The following is a 19093-nucleotide window of genomic DNA, read 5'->3' as shown; positions in this document are numbered from 1 at the left end:
ACCAAAGAGACTTTCTGCCTCCACCACCATCATGTCAGACTGTCTCTGCCAACGCGCTGATGAAGCCCGAGGAAGACTACAGATGTCACTGAAAAGACCGTTGGGCCCTTCAGTTTGAAAGTCGACTGTCTCTTTCGATTTCCACTACATTAGGCGTTCTATAGGAATGATCTGAAAAAAGACAAAACTTGCAGCGATGTTTCAGAATCTGTTTAGAACAGTTCAAGTTTCCCCACTAAACCTGTCAATGAAAACACTCTCCTATCCCAGTAAGAAGCGTGTGAAATCAGATCCGATGGGAATGCAAACCTGTCAACAGCTTCCCTATGCCCAAGAGAATCTCCGATTCCTGTTAAAAACCAAGTTCTTGAAATTCGAATCCGATGGGAATTCGGGCCTGTCAACAGCGGCCGATGTGTGTGCAACCAGACAGGTACTGTGGGTCCCGTACCACCCAGCGGGTACCACCCGGCCAATACCGGGATCTGATCCCAAACAGATCGGGTGCCGCCAGCGCCCCCCGAACACCAGAGTCTGCAATTCCTGTCCAAAAAAAACCTACGCTCTTGAAATGGAATCCAATGGGAATTCGTAACCTGCCATTAGCATCCCATGAACGATTGTTCTGTTGCGAAAAACTTCTCGAAATTCAATCCAATGGGAATTTCATTTTTAAGACGAAGATCTCTCGGACAAGGCCACGGTGTGGATGAGTAAGAAACAGAAAGGCGTTGTTTGGTTTGAAATGTAAGGGAGTGTCCACACACGGACACGCGGCTCACCGACGATGAAGTTCTCGGGATGCAGAAATGACAGACTCGCCTTTTGAAATTCAGTACTAATTCAATAGCTAATGCATATTGAAAGCCAAGGAGCCTCTTGTAGCGAAAAGGACTGATTTTTCTGAATTTCGCTTTCGAATCGCTATGTACTCGGTCACATCAGAGCAGACCGACCATTTTAGCAAAGTGTAATTAAATATCTTCATCGTTAAAGATTTAATGTCTTAACCTATCGGGGCTGAGCTAGCAACTCCTTGCAGGTTGGAAATGTAAAATGTTAAGCACAATGCAAGTTTCGTTTTGGGTAATTGAAATGTTAACACTTTAGATTATATAGTACCTTGTTATATAGTATGTTTTGCACTGATCATATTTTCTGCATAACAAAAATGTCATATAGAGGGACAACCTATATATACAGTAAACATACTCTGCGAAACCATATTTTTTCAAATGAATTACTTTAATAAAACTGTTAGCCCAATTTACAACACATACTGTATGCTAAGGTATTGTAAAAAAAGAAAAGATTTCTTTAAATGGTGTAAAACAATTGACACAGCCAAAGAAAGGTGAAAACAAAATTGTCATTTAGATTTAAAAGCTCAAGCGGAGCTTCTGCCTGAAGTTATTTGATAGAAACGAGCACGTGCTGTATATACATACTGCGTGAAACCAGGTTTTAAAAAAAAACTCATTGCACTCACTGTAAAGGGTAATACTATATAAAACCTCCCAGCCCAAAGTACAGTATAACACATATCCAAAGGGTTTCGAAATACTTAACGAAATAGTTGTGACAGACATCGCTTGTACCAGACTGAAGTCGCTGTGTCAGTAGACAGGCCCCGAACTTCTCGGCTGGGACAAGCAGGCGTGTTTATCGGACTGCGAACAGACGCCGTCTCCTTCAGGCGACCGCTGGCTGAAATAAATCAACCGTCAGCCAAGAGGCCCACTTGAACGCATGAGGTCCTGCCCCAGCAGCCGGTGGTCTCCTCGGCCTTTCCCGACCCCCCTGCCCCGCAGATGTCAGGCGAGACCCCGGCCGGAGGACGGGAGCGACAGACGGCGTTTCGCTGTTTCTCGGAAGCGGCGCAGAGAGAGAGAGATGGAGAGAGACGCGGAGACTTCGTGGAGGTGTCACCACTGGAGTCTCTTTCACCGGGCGGCGGGTTGACCTTGGACCGCCGAAGGACGGGCTGTCGGCTCTTGGTTTCAGGAGGAGGGGCGGAGACCGGGAGGAACGAACTGGGAAGGCTGCGGTCGGACTGGGAGGAACATCTTAGTGGTTCTTTTGGAGTCCACTGTAGAAGTCCTGGGCACCGGCCCGGAGAGGCTGTAGAGGAGAAGGGAGTAGGGTTACACCGGCCGCGCAGGGGAGAAGGCTGGGATCCCCAAGAGTTAGGGGGGGTGACCCCAGACTGGGGTCAGCGCAGACCCCAGAGCTGCCCCTGTGCTTTAGCGGAGGTGGGGGGGTTTTCGCGTCAGATCGTTCCTCGCTCTCCAGACCCCCCTGGAAACGGGCCAGTTTGGAACGACCGGTTTTGCCGATCCTGGTCTCTGTAGCTTTAAACACGGCTCCTACAGTGTCCCGCCTTCACTTGACCGATTCCCCTACTGTCACGTTCCCCCGAACGTCTTCAAGCCCCAGCAGCAGCCCTCGATCGGGACCACCCAGATCCGACTCTGTATCGCCCGTCCATACGGGTCACTAGGTCCCCCCATCCAAGGGACAAGTGGGGTACACGGGGTACACAGAGCCCCACTTGAGGCGTCTGGAGAGGGAGTCGCTCCAGCAGGGCAGTACCGGCACGATGCACGGTGTGACCCGACCCCTCCCCCAGGAAGTGATTTGCTAAATCGATCCTGCATTGATGCAGGTGCTGCAGCCCCCTTTGACAACCAAGCAAAGACGAAGAATATAGGTGGGACGGCCCGTCGTGAACGTGCTGGTAATCGATTACAGTCACAGGTTACACGTGCAAGGGATGACCTTTTAAAACGAAGGAGAGGCTGGGGGGAAAGTTTAAGATCGAGCTGCAGTTATCTTTACGATGTGCACACAGTTACTAGGCGAAGTAGCTACTTAAAGCAATGTCTCCCATCTTATTAGAGCAATAAAGTCATCCCTTCTGACAGGTACTCTGTAACTGATCATGCATTAAAACTTTCCCCAGCGGCGACGGCGTGAGCAGAGTGAAGACCGTTACCTCATAGTCGGGGTTGGGCACCGGTGGGGGGCGATCAGGACGCCCTGGACGAGACGCTACAAGAAGAAAAGAGAAACAGACCAGTGACACACTGCTGATAGGGCTCTGGGGCAGATACAGGTCAGTGACACACTGCTGATAGGGCTCTGGGGCAGATACAGGCCAGTGACACACTGCTGACAGGGCTCTGGGGCAGATACAGGCCAGTGACACACTGCTGACAGGGCTCTGGGGCAGATACAGGCCAGTGACACACTGCTGATAGGGCTCTGGGGCAGATACAGGCCAGTGACACACTGCTGATAGGGCTCTGGGGCAGATACAGGCCAGTGACACACTGCTGATAGGGCTCTGGGGCAGATACAGGCCAGTGACACACTGCTGACAGGGCTCTGGGGCAGATACAGGCCAGTGACACACTGCTGATAGGGCTCTGGGGCAGATACAGGCCAGTGACACACTGCTGATAGGGCTCTGGGGCAGATACAGGCCAGTGACACACTGCTGATAGGGCTCTGGGGCAGATACAGGTCAGTGACACACTGCTGATAGGGCTCTGGGGCAGATACAGGCCAGTGACACACTGCTGATAGGGCTCTGGGGCAGATACAGGCCAGTGACACACTGCTGATAGGGCTCTGGGGCAGATACAGGACAGTGACACACTGCTGATAGGGTTCTGGGGCAGATACAGGTCAGTGACACACTGCTGATAGGGCTCTGGGGCAGATACAGGACAGTGACACACTGCTGATAGGGCTCTGGGGCATACAGGACAGTGACACACTGCTGATAGGGCTCTGGGGCAGATACAGGACAGTGACACACTGCTGATAGGGCTCTGGGGCAGATACAGGCCAGTGACACACTGCTGATAGGGCTCTGGGGCAGATACAGGCCAGTGACACACTGCTGATAGGGCTCTGGGGCAGATACAGGCCAGTGACACACTGCTGATAGGGCTCTGGGGCAGATACAGGCCAGTGACACACTGCTGATAGGGCTCTGGGGCAGATACAGGCCAGTGACACACTGCTGATAGGGCTCTGGGGCAGATACAGGCCAGTGACACACTGCTGATAGGGCTCTGGGGCAGATACAGGCCAGTGACACACGGCTGATAGGGCTCTGGGGCAGATACAGGCCAGTGACACACTGCTGATAGGGCTCTGGGGCAGATACAGGTTAGTGACACACTGCTGATGGGGCTCTGGGGCAGATACAGGCAAGTGACACACTGCTGATAGGGCTCTGGGGCAGATACAGGCCAGTGACACACTGCTGATAGGGCTCTGGGGCAGATACAGGCCAGTGACACACTGCTGATAGGGCTCTGGGGCAGATACAGGTTAGTGACACACTGCTAATAGGGCTCTGGGGCAGATACAGGCCAGTGACACACTGCTGACAGGGCTCTGGGGCAGATACAGGTCAGTGACACACTGCTGATAGGGCTCTGGGGCAGATACAGGTTAGTGACACACTGTTTATGGGGTTCTGGGGTAGAAACAGGCCTGTGACACCTTTTATAGGATTATAGTACAAACATGTCTTCAGGGAGAAAAATTAAAACTGTTTGGGGAAGTTAATAATTAACTGCTGATGTGTCTAAGTCTTTTGTCATCTAACGTCATTAATAAGCATTAAAATGTTGAATACGTGCTCACTATTGTATCCTTAGGAGACACCCTTTTCCAGGATAACTCAGAAACTACTGTACACTGTAAAGTAATACCGCAAGCACTGTAACATAGTGCTAGTACAGAACGTAACAGGAATGATAAAAATGAGATGAGACAGACAGTATCGCATGATAGAGTGTGATGTGGAGAAGATGTTGGCAGGGTACAGTAAGGTTAGTTTTGTTGTAGTAGGAGTCTCTTCTCTTACCTGGGGCAAGAGGTGCTGACCCTGACTTCCTCTGGGCCCAGTAGTAGACGATGATGACCACTCCTCCCGTCACGAGGAGGTCCCCCAGTATCAGACCAGCCACTGTCTGAATCTCCAGCTCGTAGCAGTTCTCACACACTGCACACACACACAGAGGGACAGTGAGACCCCGAGTGTCTATCACACACTGCACACACACAGAGGGACAGTGAGACCCCGAGTCTGTGTCTCTATCACACACTGCACACACACAGAGGGACAGTGAGACCCCTAATCTGTGCCTCTATCACACACACACACACACACACACACACACACACACACACACACACACACACACACACACACACACACACACACACACAGAGGGACAGTGAGACCCCGAGAGTCTGTGTCTCTATGACACACACCGAAAGAGGGACAGTGTTACGTACAGGTTGCATCTCACTTTTTAACAATTATTATTAAAACATTTCCAACTCACCCTTTCCCTTGACATAAATATAGTAAACATTTGTAGACTCTGGGATACAGGAATACAGCCCTTTGTCTTTGTCGGAGAAATTCTCAATCCTATGGATTTGTTCTTTATTTTGTATTTCGCTGCCATCTTTTTTCCAGATATAACTGGTAGAGTCTTGAGAGACTGAATCTTCTGGACAGGAAAGGGTGACTGAAGTTTTCCAGAACTCCACCAGCTCTGCACAGGAAAGAAGAAAGAAACCGGAACATGGTTTAATAATGATTTAATAATCATTAAATACTTGGCCAAATAAGCATGTAAAGTATCTGAGCTAATTTTGTTTTCTTTTATGCGTGACTTTTGCCTTATTTTAATTTTCTATCTTATTTGACTATGACTGGTGAAAGAGTTGCCGTTTAAACTGACAAAAATATCAGGGCAAGAGGCTCCCAACACAGATCGTGGGTTGTGTGGAGGCTGATAAGAGACAAGTCTCGGTTATTCTTTTTCCCTAGAAATGCTTTACAGAGCGTGAAGTGTTAGCATTCTGGCCAAGACCAAACCTCTGTTTTCTAGCTGCTTCAGCCAATTCAGGGTCACAGGGGGAGACAGAGCCTATCCCAGCACACTCCACACAGACCGGTCTGATTTTATTTCCAGCCCGTTTATATGGAGAACGACCACTGTGAACTGCAGATAAGCAGCCCGAATATGGACTGTTTCTGCTCAATGTGCCTCTCATGATCTCACACACACAGAAACAGGGCCTCTCCCACCATTTCAGCATTCACTGGTTCTTTACCTGTGCATCCACTAAGAGCGTAAACTGACTGTTAACTTCGCTACAGTTCTAAAAGGCACAATACATTCCTGTTGGCTTTTCGCAGGAGTAGACAGCAGGGACAACGCCACTGCAGTTGCATTTAAGAAAAAAGATTATTTACAATAATAGCCTCCAGCTGACCTATGACCCTGTGTTGGATTAAGTGGTTAGAAAATGGACGGGTGAATTATTTTACAGAATGATAAATGCAACGTGTGGTGCATTTATCACGGGGGCCCTGTTAGTGAAAACAATGAGCTGTTTTTAATGTTGGATGCATTGTTGTATGCAAAGAAACTCCAGGCCCACCGAGATATACCCGTTATTCCAACCGAGAACGCTTAATTTCGTAATTATTTGATTGGGCGAATTTTTTGTTCAAAATGTCTTTTCAAAATGAGTTTTTCAAGAAAGACAGAGTCGACCGGTCCTGGCCTAGCGGATCAAAGTTAGACGAAGATAGAAAAATATATATATTGTGGTTGAAAAACAAATCCTAATTATTTTTTTCGAATTCTGTATTAATGGCATCTGGCTGCTTCCTCCTCAGCTGAGATGCCCTGAAATATTATTTCGTTTTTCTTCCGTTTGATCGGATTTTCTGTGAAAACAGAATAACAGCCCCCAAAAAAGATCTTCCGTACATATAAGTAAGCATATTAAAAATTTATTTTTAAAGAAACCATGTACATGCACATCTCTATGCCTAACACGTTGTATATATTTTAGAAATTAAATTGTGAAAAGATTGTTATATTTCAGGAGAATTGATAGGGATGCAAATGTATATATACTGTATTTTGTTTCTTAAAAGAAAAAAACACATTCTTTGCACACAAATGTCTGACCACACTGAAAACAACAACAAAAAAAAAACATTTAAGAAGCTGGAGCAGGAAAGTAATTCCTAAAAATTCCTAATTGTTCTTCCATGTGAGGAAACATGAGAATCCGTATCAACAGGGACCAGAGCTGGTTTGTAAAGACGCTCAAGAGATTTCTGTCTCTTATTTTTCTGTAGTTCTGATCACCTTACTAAATCGAAACTATTTCAAATTCTAGCAGCTCCGTCAGATCTGGTCACTGGAAGACGTTAAGCACAGGACAGCTCAGCAGTGTTCCTTGGTCATCCCAAAAATGGAAAATTAAAGTACTTTAAGAGGACTGAAAACACACCAGCACCATGAAAGATGGTTCGGTAAAGCATATTGGTTAGAGTTCTCATCACAGATATTTAAATATAAAAATGTTGGTATGTTAGTATAATGCCTTCAGAATTGACCTTGTCTTACGTTACAAGATTAAGACGCGGATTCAGAAGAAATAGCAGTACGCATATTATTTTCAGTGAGCTGACAAAAAAAAAACAGGCACAATACATCTGTCGATCGACCAGAACCTTAACAAATGAAACCGATAAGGAGTCTGGAGTCTAGAAGGTGTCCTAGAAGGTTGGACTCTAGACGGCCATGAAAAGGAAGACCACCTTTGTTAAAGAGCTGGGCTGCTGTATCGGACAGACTGTCAGATACTCCCCTGCACCCTTGCTGAGCTGCGCCCAGTGAGCTCAGCTGGGATACTCACTGGCATTCGCCAGAGCTCATCAGAGCTCCATGACTTTGACACTGTATCGGTAAGTAAGGTTGTGTAAGCACTCTAAAGAGATCCAACAAAATGGAGGCTCCATACCATCACCTGTGACTGTTTATCGAAAATATGAGGCTCTGTGTGTGGTATATGAGCATAATTTAATGCAACCCTGAAATGACAGTATTTTTTAAAAGTAAAGAAGAAGATTTGCGAATAAATCATTTGTGCTGTCATATTAAATCTCAATGTCACCATAAATCGATCAGGCTGTCAAAAAAAAAGCAAACGACACCGCAGATCTAAGCAGAAGATCGAGAGGGATAGTCCCGACAGTCCCTCTTACCTTTACTCTGGCTCTGGGCGGCCATGAGGAGGAGGAAGGACAGACAGAAGATGGCTTTCTTGTTCATCCTGGGTTCTGGCCTCTTCCGCCGGCAGCCGTCTGTTGGTTCTTCACACCCTGAGGGGGTCAGAGATCGGGTCCGGAGCGGGTCAGAACCGGGAGGTTTTCTGGGCCGCGCTGGAGAAAGGCTTGAGCAGCCGAGCTGTGCTGCCGGAGGGAGGTTGGTCTCTGGCTTCGGGGCGAGGGCAGGAAGCGGTGGTGGCTGGGGGGGGTGGGGGTGGGGCGCGTCGCTCAGCGCCGCCACGAGATCGCAGTCTCGATTGTTCCTGAGGCGGCCTGCGACAATGCGCCCCGAGAGCTTATCAGCACGGGAACATCTCAGCTGTCTTCAGCTGCTGTCGTCGACACAGTGGGGGCCTTATTAAAAATAATGAGCGCGGCGCTCTCAGATTAGCGCGCCAACCACCTCAAAGGCCATGCTCACGCACAATGGCGCGCAGAGTTACGAAACCTGGAAGTGGGTTTCACAAGCCCCCCGGCACACAAATGCACAAATACACACACACGCCGTCCCCAAGAGCACAAATAACCCCCCTTCTACACAAGCACCTGCAGCAGAGCCTTGCGTGGCGCAAAAGATGCTGTTGGGTTTTTGCCTGCTCCCTTTTGTGCCTGGCATTTTGTCATCTGCCCTCTTTGCTTCAGATGTCATTGTGGCAGGACAAGTCAGGGAAGCCTGATTTTATACAGCTGACCATTGCCCATTTAATCACTTTAAAACACGTTGATTCCTGTAGGCCTGCAATCACTGTAAATAGACACACTGGGTGAATATTAGTTAATTCAACTGATAATTAGTGAAGGGCTGAGAAGACACATTTATTACATGGGTGTGAGTACAGTGTGTGTGATCTATAAAGGTATATAAAGGTTTGGTATATAAGGGACCTCACGATATTAGCTGGGCTTGGACTAGCATGAATGAGTACTGAATTTGTCAAGTCATTGTGCCTGTAACGCGCTGAGACCCGCGGAGATGTTCACAGAGGAAACAGGCTGGAGATTGTAGAAATAATGCAGATCTCTACCGAGCAGGAAGAAAAATGAATGCTTTGTGTGTGTGGCCGTGTTTTTCCCAGGAGCGCTGGGTGTGACAGTGTGATCTAGGACAGTGCGTGTGGGCGTGTGTGTACAGTATGGACAATGTACTGGGGTGTTACGTGTGTAAATGTTGTTGTGTGTACTGTAAGTGTCGTGAGGATGGTGTGTGTAGGTGTTGTATGTGTGTAAATGGTGTGAGAGTAGTGTGTTTGGCCAAAAGAAGGGTCTGTGCTACACTACATGACTATAACTGTGTCCCCTATGTGTACTTTGCAAATCAGTGATGCACAGAAATTTTCAGTTTAATACCTTTTAACTGGGATTCTGTTTCTCACTGCCTGTACCAAGAATAGCGAGATAACAGCTGGATTTGTAAACATTTTGAACTGTGATAATAAGAAATTATTTATGAAAGACAGTGCCCAGTCTGTCTGCCTTCTCAGTGTTGCTCATTTGGAATTAAGGGACCTGAACTTTGCAAGCCAACTCCAAGCCTCAAGTATAAGAAAAGGATTTAATTTTGGAAGGTCCTACTTACTTGACAACCGGTTGATTCACGGGAAAAACACAATACAGTTCTTAACGTTAACGGCAGACTCGGTTGGAACAGTCCTTCAGTCGACAGCAGAGTGTGGGCGTCTGTCGCCCTCCGGTGGCAGAGCCGTGGAATTGCAATCACAGAAAGCGCTGGGCAAGACAGTACTGGGCGCCTCCAGAACTTTAAGCCCACACAAGACTTCTGCTCCTTGATCAGTGATTCAGCCGAAAGAAAAAAACTCTCTCCTGAACATATTCACCGTACATTTACAAAGTTTTCTTGGCAGGAAGTGTGTAATGTCTGAAATGCACAGCGATTTGCCCTCATCGATCCTCTGATATGTCTCTGCTTCATTTACAGTCCCAGAAGATACAGTATCAACGGGATTGCTTTGCTCTGGGAAGGAGACAAGCTGTCCTGTCCTGCCTTGGTCTCTGCGGAAAAATAAATGTTCCGAGACCTCCTGCTTGCGTTGCAAACTATGTCGTAATGATTCAAAATTGGAATCCAGTTGCAGCTGGTAAACGCAATTTTGTGCTCCGAAAGGGCTACCCATCGGGCACTGAGAAAAGGAAGCGCAGAAAAGACGAGCAGGATAAGTGATCCATAAACAGGGACACGCCAAATCATTCACTGTAATAACGCATTTGTATTTCATTTGGTTTGGAGTCGGCCAGATCCATATACCTACAAAACGGTAGACAACCCGCATAGTCTATTTCAACACGGAGATGTTTCACTGGACGTTAACAGATTCGCGTTTCACTCATACTGTATTACTTGCCATGTTAAAAAACGTAATCTTTGTCAAATGCGTGTCTCTTTTTCTTGTTTGTAAGTGATTTATTATGTGTTCTTCAAAGCTGGTTAATACAAGTTTTCTGTTATATAATTCATGTGCTCAATTGTTCTACATACAGTAGTGAAACACGTTTGGGGTGGGAGCTGGGAGTAGTCACGTACAGTATCCACAACGTGTGCAATGGAGGGGCCTCTTTCTCGTATCTCTGTCCTTAACGGTCCTGCACAGATCTTTAATGGGTCAGAAGTGAGGCTTTTCCGTGTCCAGCCCTGCACCGCGCCAGTTTGCCAAAATCCCCCCCAAGAGGGAGTGCTGTGAAAACATCAAAATCAGTAGCAAGGACGCAAAAGTATAGACACTTATTTACGGGAGCTTATTTGGCGTTCAAGCGACACTCTTCCAATATACGAGATTCCTGCAAACACTATCAGCAACATCTCTCTTCATAAATGCATTACTCTGCTACTGTAGCTACTGCTTGCGTGCCGTCCTGCAGTCGTTTTTCATTTTGTTTGGGATTCCCGTATCTCTTTGCATTCGCGTCTGTTTTTTCTCCCTTTAAATGACACGTTTCCCGCGTTTTGCTCTGTAACTCCAAAGTCTAATGTATTTGAAATAAGCCGAGGCTAAAAGCTCTTGAGATTTCGGCGATCGGTCACCAATAACAGTAAATCTACAGTCCTACTGGCCAAGTATTGTGTTCGGTGTTCAAAGCTTTGGTACAGACCAACAGTATGTACAGGACATGTTTCTTCAGTTTCACATGAGGACTACACCACTTGTAACACTTGTACACTTGTGTAGTTTCTGCTTTTCTCAAAATGGTGAAAAAGACGCGTTTAACGCAGGAATGCACATTTTTTTCTGCTTCATGTACACCAAAGCCAGTACAACAGCACATTTAGACTAATTAATCTGCACAAAGACAATGCTACCTTGCACATACTGTATATTGCAAGATAGTAATACAGTATATTAGTTCACGAAGTAATTATCGCGTCTTAACATAATGTTTTCTCTTTTAAAAGCAAAACATATCTCATTTAAACGCATTTTTTTTCTCCGTGGCGCTCATAAGCTTCCATACAAAACTGAAAGCAGAATTGTAATTTTTTTATTAGCCTTGGGTCTCTATACACATTCCACCCATTTTTGAGGATGCACAATTTTGTTTTCTTTGGTCAGAGATATAACATTATCCCATCCCAGATTTATTTTCTTCTTGAGGCGTGTTTTAGGGAGACTTTTAATGGAGTTTGTAACGAAAGTTCGGGAAGGACGGTGACAAGCGAAATCAATCAGACTCAGATGTCGGTAATTGGCAATCACAGCTGACGTCATTTCCTCTCCTGAGCACTAGAATACCGTATAAATACCGTACGTGACCCCCCCCCCCCCCCCTTTCTCTTTCTCCCCTCACATACTGTATGTCTGGTCACTCTTGAATGCGGTGAAACTCTCAGCCGGGGCTGGGTGTCAGTTTTTGTGATCACGCCTCAAGCCCACCCGTGGTCTGTAATGGGGAGCCCGTTGCAGGCGGCTTCAAGTCTGGAAGCTTTTTACGAGCAGCGTGGCGGTTTCGCCCGTGAGCCCAGCCCAGACGAGGAAAGAGTACGGATTTCTCGCCGTTATTTGAAGCGGGCTGAGAGAACGAGAGGCTGGCGATAACTGCGCCCACGGGCCCCGTGGCAGTGTCGGGGTCCGAGTCTCTCTCGAAGACGGGTAAGACTTCCATTGCATGATTGCCGGGGTTAAACTTTAATGTTTCACTGGGTACTCATTAAGTAGCATTCCAGTTCAGCATAATTCAGTGTTGGATTTCAAGAAGGTGGTGAAGTTAGGTAGCCTAGATTCTGGATGTCACCTTCTGCTTCCTTGTTAAACCGAGCCTCAAAAGAAATTAATACAGGTGCTAATAGTTATTCCTTCATGATGTGCAATACTGTGTCTCCTCTGTGGAGGTTACGGAGGTGAAATTTATCCATGATGTGCAATGCTGTCTCCTCTTGAGGCTGTAGAGACTGTCCTCTGTGATGTGCCAATTCTTTTCTGCTAAGTAGCTTTGTGGAAGGCTGATGGGCTACAACCCAAGTGCACTGGGTGGGTGCTGTCTGGATAGGGGGTAGGGGACTGGCTGCCCGGATTGCAGCAGGAGTGCTGGGTGAAGGCAGTGGGACCAGAGAAAATCCACTGAGTTGGAGAGTAAACGTGGGGACAGACAGATTGACTGGAGTGGCAGGTGGATTGCATGAGTGGGTGTCTGATTGAATGGCCAAGCAGCCTGGCCTTGGTCACACGTTTGCTCACAGCGAGGGGGAATCTGTGCGCTGCTTCCAGCCCGGGTATAACAGTCTGCCCTCAAGAGGAAGGAGAGGACACTTATCCCTGATGCGCAGTGCACTGCTGTCTCTCCTGGGGATTATAGAGATGTTCCTCAATGATGTGCAACTCTCCTCTCTCCTCTCTCCTCTCTCCTCTCTCCTCCCGCACAGGATGCCAATCCATTGCAGGGCACATGCAGACGCACACTCGCGCCAGGGTCAATTTCCACAGGAGCCTATGAACTCGTCAGCATGTCGTTGGACAGTGGGAGGAGCACCTGGTGGACACCCATGTGTGCACAGGGAGAACATGCAAACTCCACACAGACAGTACCCCAGGAGTGGATCACAGGGCTCCAGCACTGCGAGGCAGCGGTTCTGACCACTAAGACAGTGTACTGCTTGTCTTTAAGTGCAATGAGTTCCAATGGCTTTTGTTGTGGGACAGTTTATTTGAGCACATTTTAATGAGTTTTTTTTTTTTGTAGACTGTGGTGCATGCAGTGTCCGTTCACTGGAGTTCCCAACCCCATGTCCAGAAGACGGCAGGAAAACTGAGACGTCAAGGGTGGGTGGATGGATTAATAAATCCACCAACACAACCAAGTTGGGATGAGCAGGCCAGCCTCATCTGCTGCGGAAGGCCGGGATCCGACGGCTCATCTAAAGCGGAACTGCAGTCCCAATTTCTCAGATCGGTTATCGAATCCCGGTAACAAATTCATGGACGTTGTACAACGCAATTCCAGACGAAGCGCAAAACCGTGGACCTTATAAAAGTACTGCAAGTTGCTGTTTTGTTGCCAACTCGCATTTCCATGGATTTTGACGTGTGGCCCTTCCTGATGAATGTCATGGGGTGGACTGGCGAACAAGTACAGGTTGTGCGGCAGACATTTCACCGCAGGAATGTTCCAGTGTGATCTGCAGGCAGAGTTAACGCAAGTAGTATTTGTAAGCAAAACTGTCTTGGAAGCAAGAGCAATGTTTCTACTGGATTAAAAGAGATGGCTTCACAAGCCTCCTTGTTTACAGTGGGATAAGACCACTGTCACTGGTAGTTTGTTTTTTTTGCCTCATTTTGAATTGCGGGACATGGCACTGCGCATACCTGGAAATTGTGATGTAAAACCTGTAATTTACAGGTTACTGTGGCCTATCATTGTGGTTTGAAATGCGCTTCGCAGTGCTGATTGTTTCTATCCCAGCAATGTGAAAGTAGTGTTGCAGTTTCCCTTTAACGGAAGCCATGAGCAAGGAAATCTGTCTTGAACAATGGAAAATGACATTGGGGACACTCGGGGCACCCCCAACTGCAAGGGGTCAGGTACACTCGGAGGGGCGGAAGGATTTTTATGTTTACGATTTGGGATTTTGGAGGTTGGAAGTATATTCTTCTAGAGGGGTGGGGAAAAAGATGGTTAACTTGTAATGACTTTACAAGTCCTGGAATAAAGAGATCACTTCTTTTTGGGAAGCAGCTGTGAGGATGTTGATGGAATGTAACTTTCTGCCGGAACTGATTTCTAGATGGTAGGAATATTGAGCTGGTGGTCCTTCTAGTACAATCCCCTGAGACATCCAGCTCCTCATTTCTGTAAATGAGCTTTTATTAATTAACCAGGAGCTTATCATGTAGTGAGGTGGTTTAGCCCAATTTTCATGTAATAGTTCATTCTGTCACAAGTCAAGTAAAATCTGAAAACTGTCAAACGTTTCCACCCACCCCCCCCCCCCCCCCATCATAAAAGGTATTGTCATATTGAGGGTTTTTTGTTTAATGGCTAGAGAATGATTGTATTGGTGTGGGGAGGAACAGTCTCATCTGAGCTTCTCCTAGAGCTGGGTGCGATCTCACCGTGACAATGGTCTCTCAAGGTGCCGATGTCCTGAGGCGGTTGTACAGTCTCTTTCAGTTTCAGGTATTTGACCTTTTAGATAAGATGTTAACGTAGAGGCCTGGAGTCGAGGTCCACTCCTAAAATATCCCAATACCTACAACTAACAAGGACAGGGCAGCTGTCAGACCTAATGACCAGAAATGGCAAAGCTTAAGAAAGCTGAATTCCGATCCAAAAGCAGTATCCTTATTTTCTGTATAGAAAATTTTATTTAAGTACCATTCATGCCAAAATATTAACCTTCCTTTACAGAACAGCTGCTAACTAAGAACTGCCCCCCAGGTGTGGGGAGCTGATGTGCTTTTCTAACAGTACGGACACTGTAAGCTGTCCCCTGAGGGCTACGCAGAGTAGTTGTACAACTATATACGTTGCAGTGCAAGGCAATACGCAAGAACATTCCTATTAATTGGTGACCATAATGGATTGGACTGGGCCACCACACTGACGCAGTGGTTGGCATTGCTGCCTCGTATGGGTGGGGCCCTGGGTTCAAATCCCAGACTTGGGATGCTGTCTGGGTGGAGTCTGCGTGTTCGCTGGGAGCTTTGGTTTCCTCCCACCATCGGGGGGGAAAAAACATGCTGGTAGGTTAATTGGCTTCTGGGAAAAATTAGCCTGAGGTAGGGGTGCGTTCCCTGTGATGGGCAGGTGTCCCGTCCCAGGTGTACCCGCCTTCTGCCCATTGCATACTGGGATAGGTTCCAGCTCCTGCCTGATGCTCTGAATGGGAAGAAGCTGTTGGGGAAAATGGATGGATGGGTTGTCTTGTGTAGAGAAGAGAGCTGCGTGAAGCTGTTTAATAAGCCGATGTGCTTTCATGTCATCCTTGGTCCCACTTGTGTTCTATACTGCTGTCTATATCGCTCTCTAACTTTTTGTGACGGTGGTAAATGATCAGTCTTTTGCAATCGGCCCTCCTGCCTTCAAGCCACCAGCTACGTGAACTCCTTCGCCGTGTTCAGGCTGTAATTCCTCCTCCGAGCACCAGGTGGCGCTAGTCATCGTCCAGGCAGCAGATGCCCTGACTGCAGGCCTCGCACAGCGACTTCTGGTGAGGCCTGGTCCGGACCGCGTCGGAGCCGGCCGAGCCGCCGTCCTCGTCGTCGTCGTCGCTGTCGTCCCCGTAGCAGTTCTTCTTGATCTTGCCCAGGAGCCGCAGGAGCGTCTCCTCCGCCTCGCCGTCGGAGAAGCCCGGCAGCATGTAGTTGCCGTGGCAGCGGTTGCAGGCCTGGCCGAAGGGGCGCATGACGACCGTCCCGCGGTGGTCCCCGCCCCCGCGCAGCCGGTAGTGGAAGAGGAGCACCACCCGCGCGGACGGCCAGGTGCGGGAGCACTCGGAGCACTCGAACCTGAGGAAGAGGAAGAGGGGGTCGGCCTGGGTCAGTTCGAGTACATTGCACTTCTAAGGGTATTGTTCTTGGGGGTTCCGAATCCAAACGAAGTTCGATAATGGTAAATGTCATCCTCATGTTGGCAAAGTTTTATATAATAATAACTCCTCACACTTCAATAGCTCTTTTCTGGACACTCCACTCAAAGCTCTTTACGGGTCATGGGGATCCCCTCCACCCCCACCAGTGTGCAGCCCCACCTGGATGATGCTCCAGTCCTCTCCCCACACACCAGCTCTCAGTGGGGAGGAGAGCAGAGTGATGAGGCCAGTTCAGAGATGGGGATTATTAGGAGGCCATGACTGGGAAAGGCCAGGGGGAAATTTGTCCAGGACACCGGGGTTATTCCCCGACTCTTTTCCAGAAACACCCTGGGATTTTTAATGACCACAGAGAGTCAGGACCTCGGTTTAACGTCTCATCAGAAGGACGGCGCCTGTTTACAGTATAGTGTCCCCGTCACTATACTGGGGCATTAGGACCCACACAGACTGCAGGGTGAGCGCCCCCTGCTGGCCCCACTAACACCTCTTCCAGCAGCAACCTTAGTTTTTCCCAGGAGTCTCCCATCCAGGTACTGGCCAGGCTCACACCTGCTTAACTTTAGTGTGTAGTTAAAAACACTCCTGTGTGCTTTAAAGAATTTTCTAACTCATTTAAGCTTTACTCAGATATATGAAACAAAATAAGCTGGGTGAGATGGTCTACAAAAATCTTTTGGCATATTAACTTATTTTTTTCCTGTTACCTTTTTTCTGTCCTGTTGTGATATTTGTATGTGTATTATACCCCTGTTTGTTGTATTTTCTCTTTTTGTATTGGAGGGGGGAGAAAAAAGCTGCACTTCAGGAAGCCGCAAGTGAAGACTCAGACAGGAAGTGGTGATGAGTCGATTGTGAACACTTCCTTGTTTCTACCCAGGAACTCATCACATGACTAGGGTGACCAAAGCTTCCCATCAGGCCCCGGTACTCACTGGCCGTGGGCGCAGGGGCAGTAGACTTTCCAGCCCCGCCGCCTCTCCTCCTTGCTGAGCTGCTGCTGGAGGCCGTAGTTGAACTGGAAACTCCAGCTGTCATTGTAGTCCAGCTCCTGGTCCACCAGGTCCTGGAAGGTCTCCATCCAGAGAGAGGGGCTCCAGTCTGAGAGGGGGTCAGAACAGGGGAAGAGGTGTAAAAAGGAGACGGCAATGCTCTTATGGTTTGGGGTGAGAGAGAATCGGCACTGATGAGTGCATTTCAAACCACAATGCAACTAAAATGTTCACAGTAAACTTGTAAAACCACCGATTTGCAGCACGAAACAGAATTTTGAGGTATCCACAGCGCCATGGTCTGATTCAGAACAGGGCAACAGAAGCTGCCCTATAACACCGTAAACAAGCAGACTTGTGAATACATCTCTTTTAATCCGGTAGAAGTGTTGCTCTCCAGTCGAGACGGTTTTGCAGACAAATACTACTTACTTGTTAGCTCTACGTACAGATCACGCTGGAAATGTCTGCTGCAGAACTTGTACTTATTTGCCCACCCATCACGTTGCATGACTCATAATGGTGACTAGTGAGCAGGAAGGGCACATGGCAGTTCTCAGAAACTCTCGTGCTCTCGCACGGGGTGAGACCAGGGTTTTGCGACAACACGGCGACTTGCAGCATACCACAAAGTTCACGATTTTGTGCTTGATTCAGGGTTTGTCAAAGTTTTCTATACCGTCCATGATTTTATTTTGGCACCGAGATTTTGATAACCGGTTTGAGAAATTGGGAGTTCCCCTTTCACAGGAGGCGAGCGTTCTTATTCTTATGCTGCGGTTTGACTCTTCTGATTTATCTGGGATGTGATGGAGGAGAGTGGGATCTCATTAATTATTAAAGAGATCCTTCCACAGGTAAGTAAGTAGAAAGGAGTCCGGGCTAAGCGTTACAATACGATAAAGAGAACTGGCGCTCTTCCCTTGTGAACCACAGTTTCCAAGTCGTCTTCCCAGTAGGGTAACCGAAGACACTGTGCAGTAGGAGTTAAAACCGAGATCCTGACTACTTGGTCATTATAGATCCAATGGTTAAATTCCAGTTTGGACAAAACGTCCCCACCCCCCCCACCCCCCCTTGATTAAATCAGTAAAGTAATTTCTTACTTCTCCACTTGATCTGCTGTCCAGAGGAGCTGTTGGCCCACGGGATACTAAATTTGTGCTTTTAAGATCGTTTTTGTGATTAAAATGTACTTTTAACAAACGCACAGAATTGCGATGAGCATTATTTAAAACCTCCGTGTACAGCCAAACCTTTAAACTGATCTTCTCCTAAAGATTTGAAAATAAATGACCACATACAGTAGTGTACCCAGTGTTTCATGATCGTAAAATGTTATCAAAACATCGTACTATAGAAATCGGGAGTTTGAGGTGATACTGGATTGAGTCCCTTTAAACCGCTGTAACAAAAACACCTGTTTTCGGCTCTGTAGGTACTTTTTTCCCCTTCTTGAACAATGACGGATTTGATTAATTAGTCCCCAACGCATTCCTCTCACCCGATACTGTATTTCGAGTAACGTACCTGAGCTCATGGTCCCTGATGCTCTTTGAGTGGAAAGGTGTTCCTCTGATGATGAAGAAAACAATCCTGGGAACTGTTTAGAAACGGATGCCAGGCTTAAATAAACACCCTGCCTCTGAACTACGCACCTCCTATTTCCCTACATAAGGAGACTGGAAACTGAAAGCAACGCGGTGAGTTTCGTTTTCCAGTACTCTGAGTCATCTCCTGGTTCTCTGCCAGCAAGCCCTGTTGCCATCAATTCGCTATTGAACTGCCCAGTACCGTGCAATTCGACCCGATCGCACTGCAAGGATGAAGTGTGTAGTGTCATCATGTGCAATGTTCTGATTTGTTTACAAAGAGATTTGAAGCAGAATTTCCGAAATG

General features: G+C 47.4%; 2 protein-coding genes and 1 long non-coding RNA gene across 4 annotated transcripts; 1 reads left to right on the top strand and 2 right to left on the bottom strand.

Moving 5' to 3' along the window:
- Positions 1–1226: 1226 nt before the first annotated feature.
- cd3e (CD3 epsilon subunit of T-cell receptor complex) lies at positions 1227–8509 on the bottom strand. Its single transcript, XM_088620046.1, has 5 exons — positions 8105–8509; positions 5370–5585; positions 4886–5023; positions 2996–3051; positions 1227–2121 (listed from the first exon to the last, which is right to left on the bottom strand). The coding sequence occupies exons 1-5, from the start codon at positions 8169–8171 to the stop codon at positions 2068–2070; spliced, it is 531 nt and encodes a 176-aa protein (XP_088476172.1). The 5' UTR covers positions 8172–8509; the 3' UTR covers positions 1227–2067.
- Positions 8510–11863: 3354 nt separating this feature from the next.
- Positions 11864–14353, top strand: LOC148640930 (uncharacterized). 2 transcript variants are annotated; one of them, XR_015930440.1, is made up of 3 exons: positions 11864–12267; positions 13038–13261; positions 13355–14353. It is a non-coding gene; the product is annotated as an uncharacterized LOC148640930 (long non-coding RNA). The 2 variants fall into 2 exon arrangements; XR_015930439.1 differs by having other exon boundaries at positions 13038–14353.
- Positions 14354–14953: 600 nt separating this feature from the next.
- On the bottom strand, positions 14954–18885 carry LOC148640929 (receptor-transporting protein 4-like). Its single transcript, XM_088620047.1, has 3 exons — positions 18725–18885; positions 17138–17303; positions 14954–16119 (listed from the first exon to the last, which is right to left on the bottom strand). The coding sequence occupies exons 1-3, from the start codon at positions 18732–18734 to the stop codon at positions 15765–15767; spliced, it is 531 nt and encodes a 176-aa protein (XP_088476173.1). The 5' UTR covers positions 18735–18885; the 3' UTR covers positions 14954–15764.
- Positions 18886–19093: the final 208 nt, after the last annotated feature.

The sequence above is a fragment of the Lepisosteus platostomus genome, chromosome 25, assembly GCF_059453375.1.
Source record: "Lepisosteus platostomus isolate fLepPlt1 chromosome 25, fLepPlt1.hap1, whole genome shotgun sequence".
NCBI classification, from domain to species: domain Eukaryota; kingdom Metazoa; phylum Chordata; class Actinopteri; order Semionotiformes; family Lepisosteidae; genus Lepisosteus; species Lepisosteus platostomus.
Note: the sequence above shows the minus strand (reverse complement) of the source record. Positions and strands in the feature narration are given on the sequence as shown.

Bases quoted from the DNA above. Each gene is read 5' to 3' on its own strand.
- LOC148640929 (XM_088620047.1), bottom strand. The intron at 16,120-17,137 runs GTGAGTACCGGG...CCTCTTCCTCAG, and splicing joins TGCCCCTGCGCCCACGGCCA to GTTCGAGTGCTCCGAGTGCT.
- cd3e (XM_088620046.1), bottom strand. From the start codon at position 8,171: ATGAACAAGAAAGCCATCTTCTGTCTGTCCTTCCTCCTCCTCATGGCC. The intron at 5,586-8,104 runs GTAAGAGGGACT...TTTCCTGTGCAG, and splicing joins CGCCCAGAGCCAGAGTAAAG to AGCTGGTGGAGTTCTGGAAA. The intron at 5,024-5,369 runs GTGAGTTGGAAA...GTGTGTGTGCAG, and splicing joins TATTTATGTCAAGGGAAAGG to TGTGTGAGAACTGCTACGAG.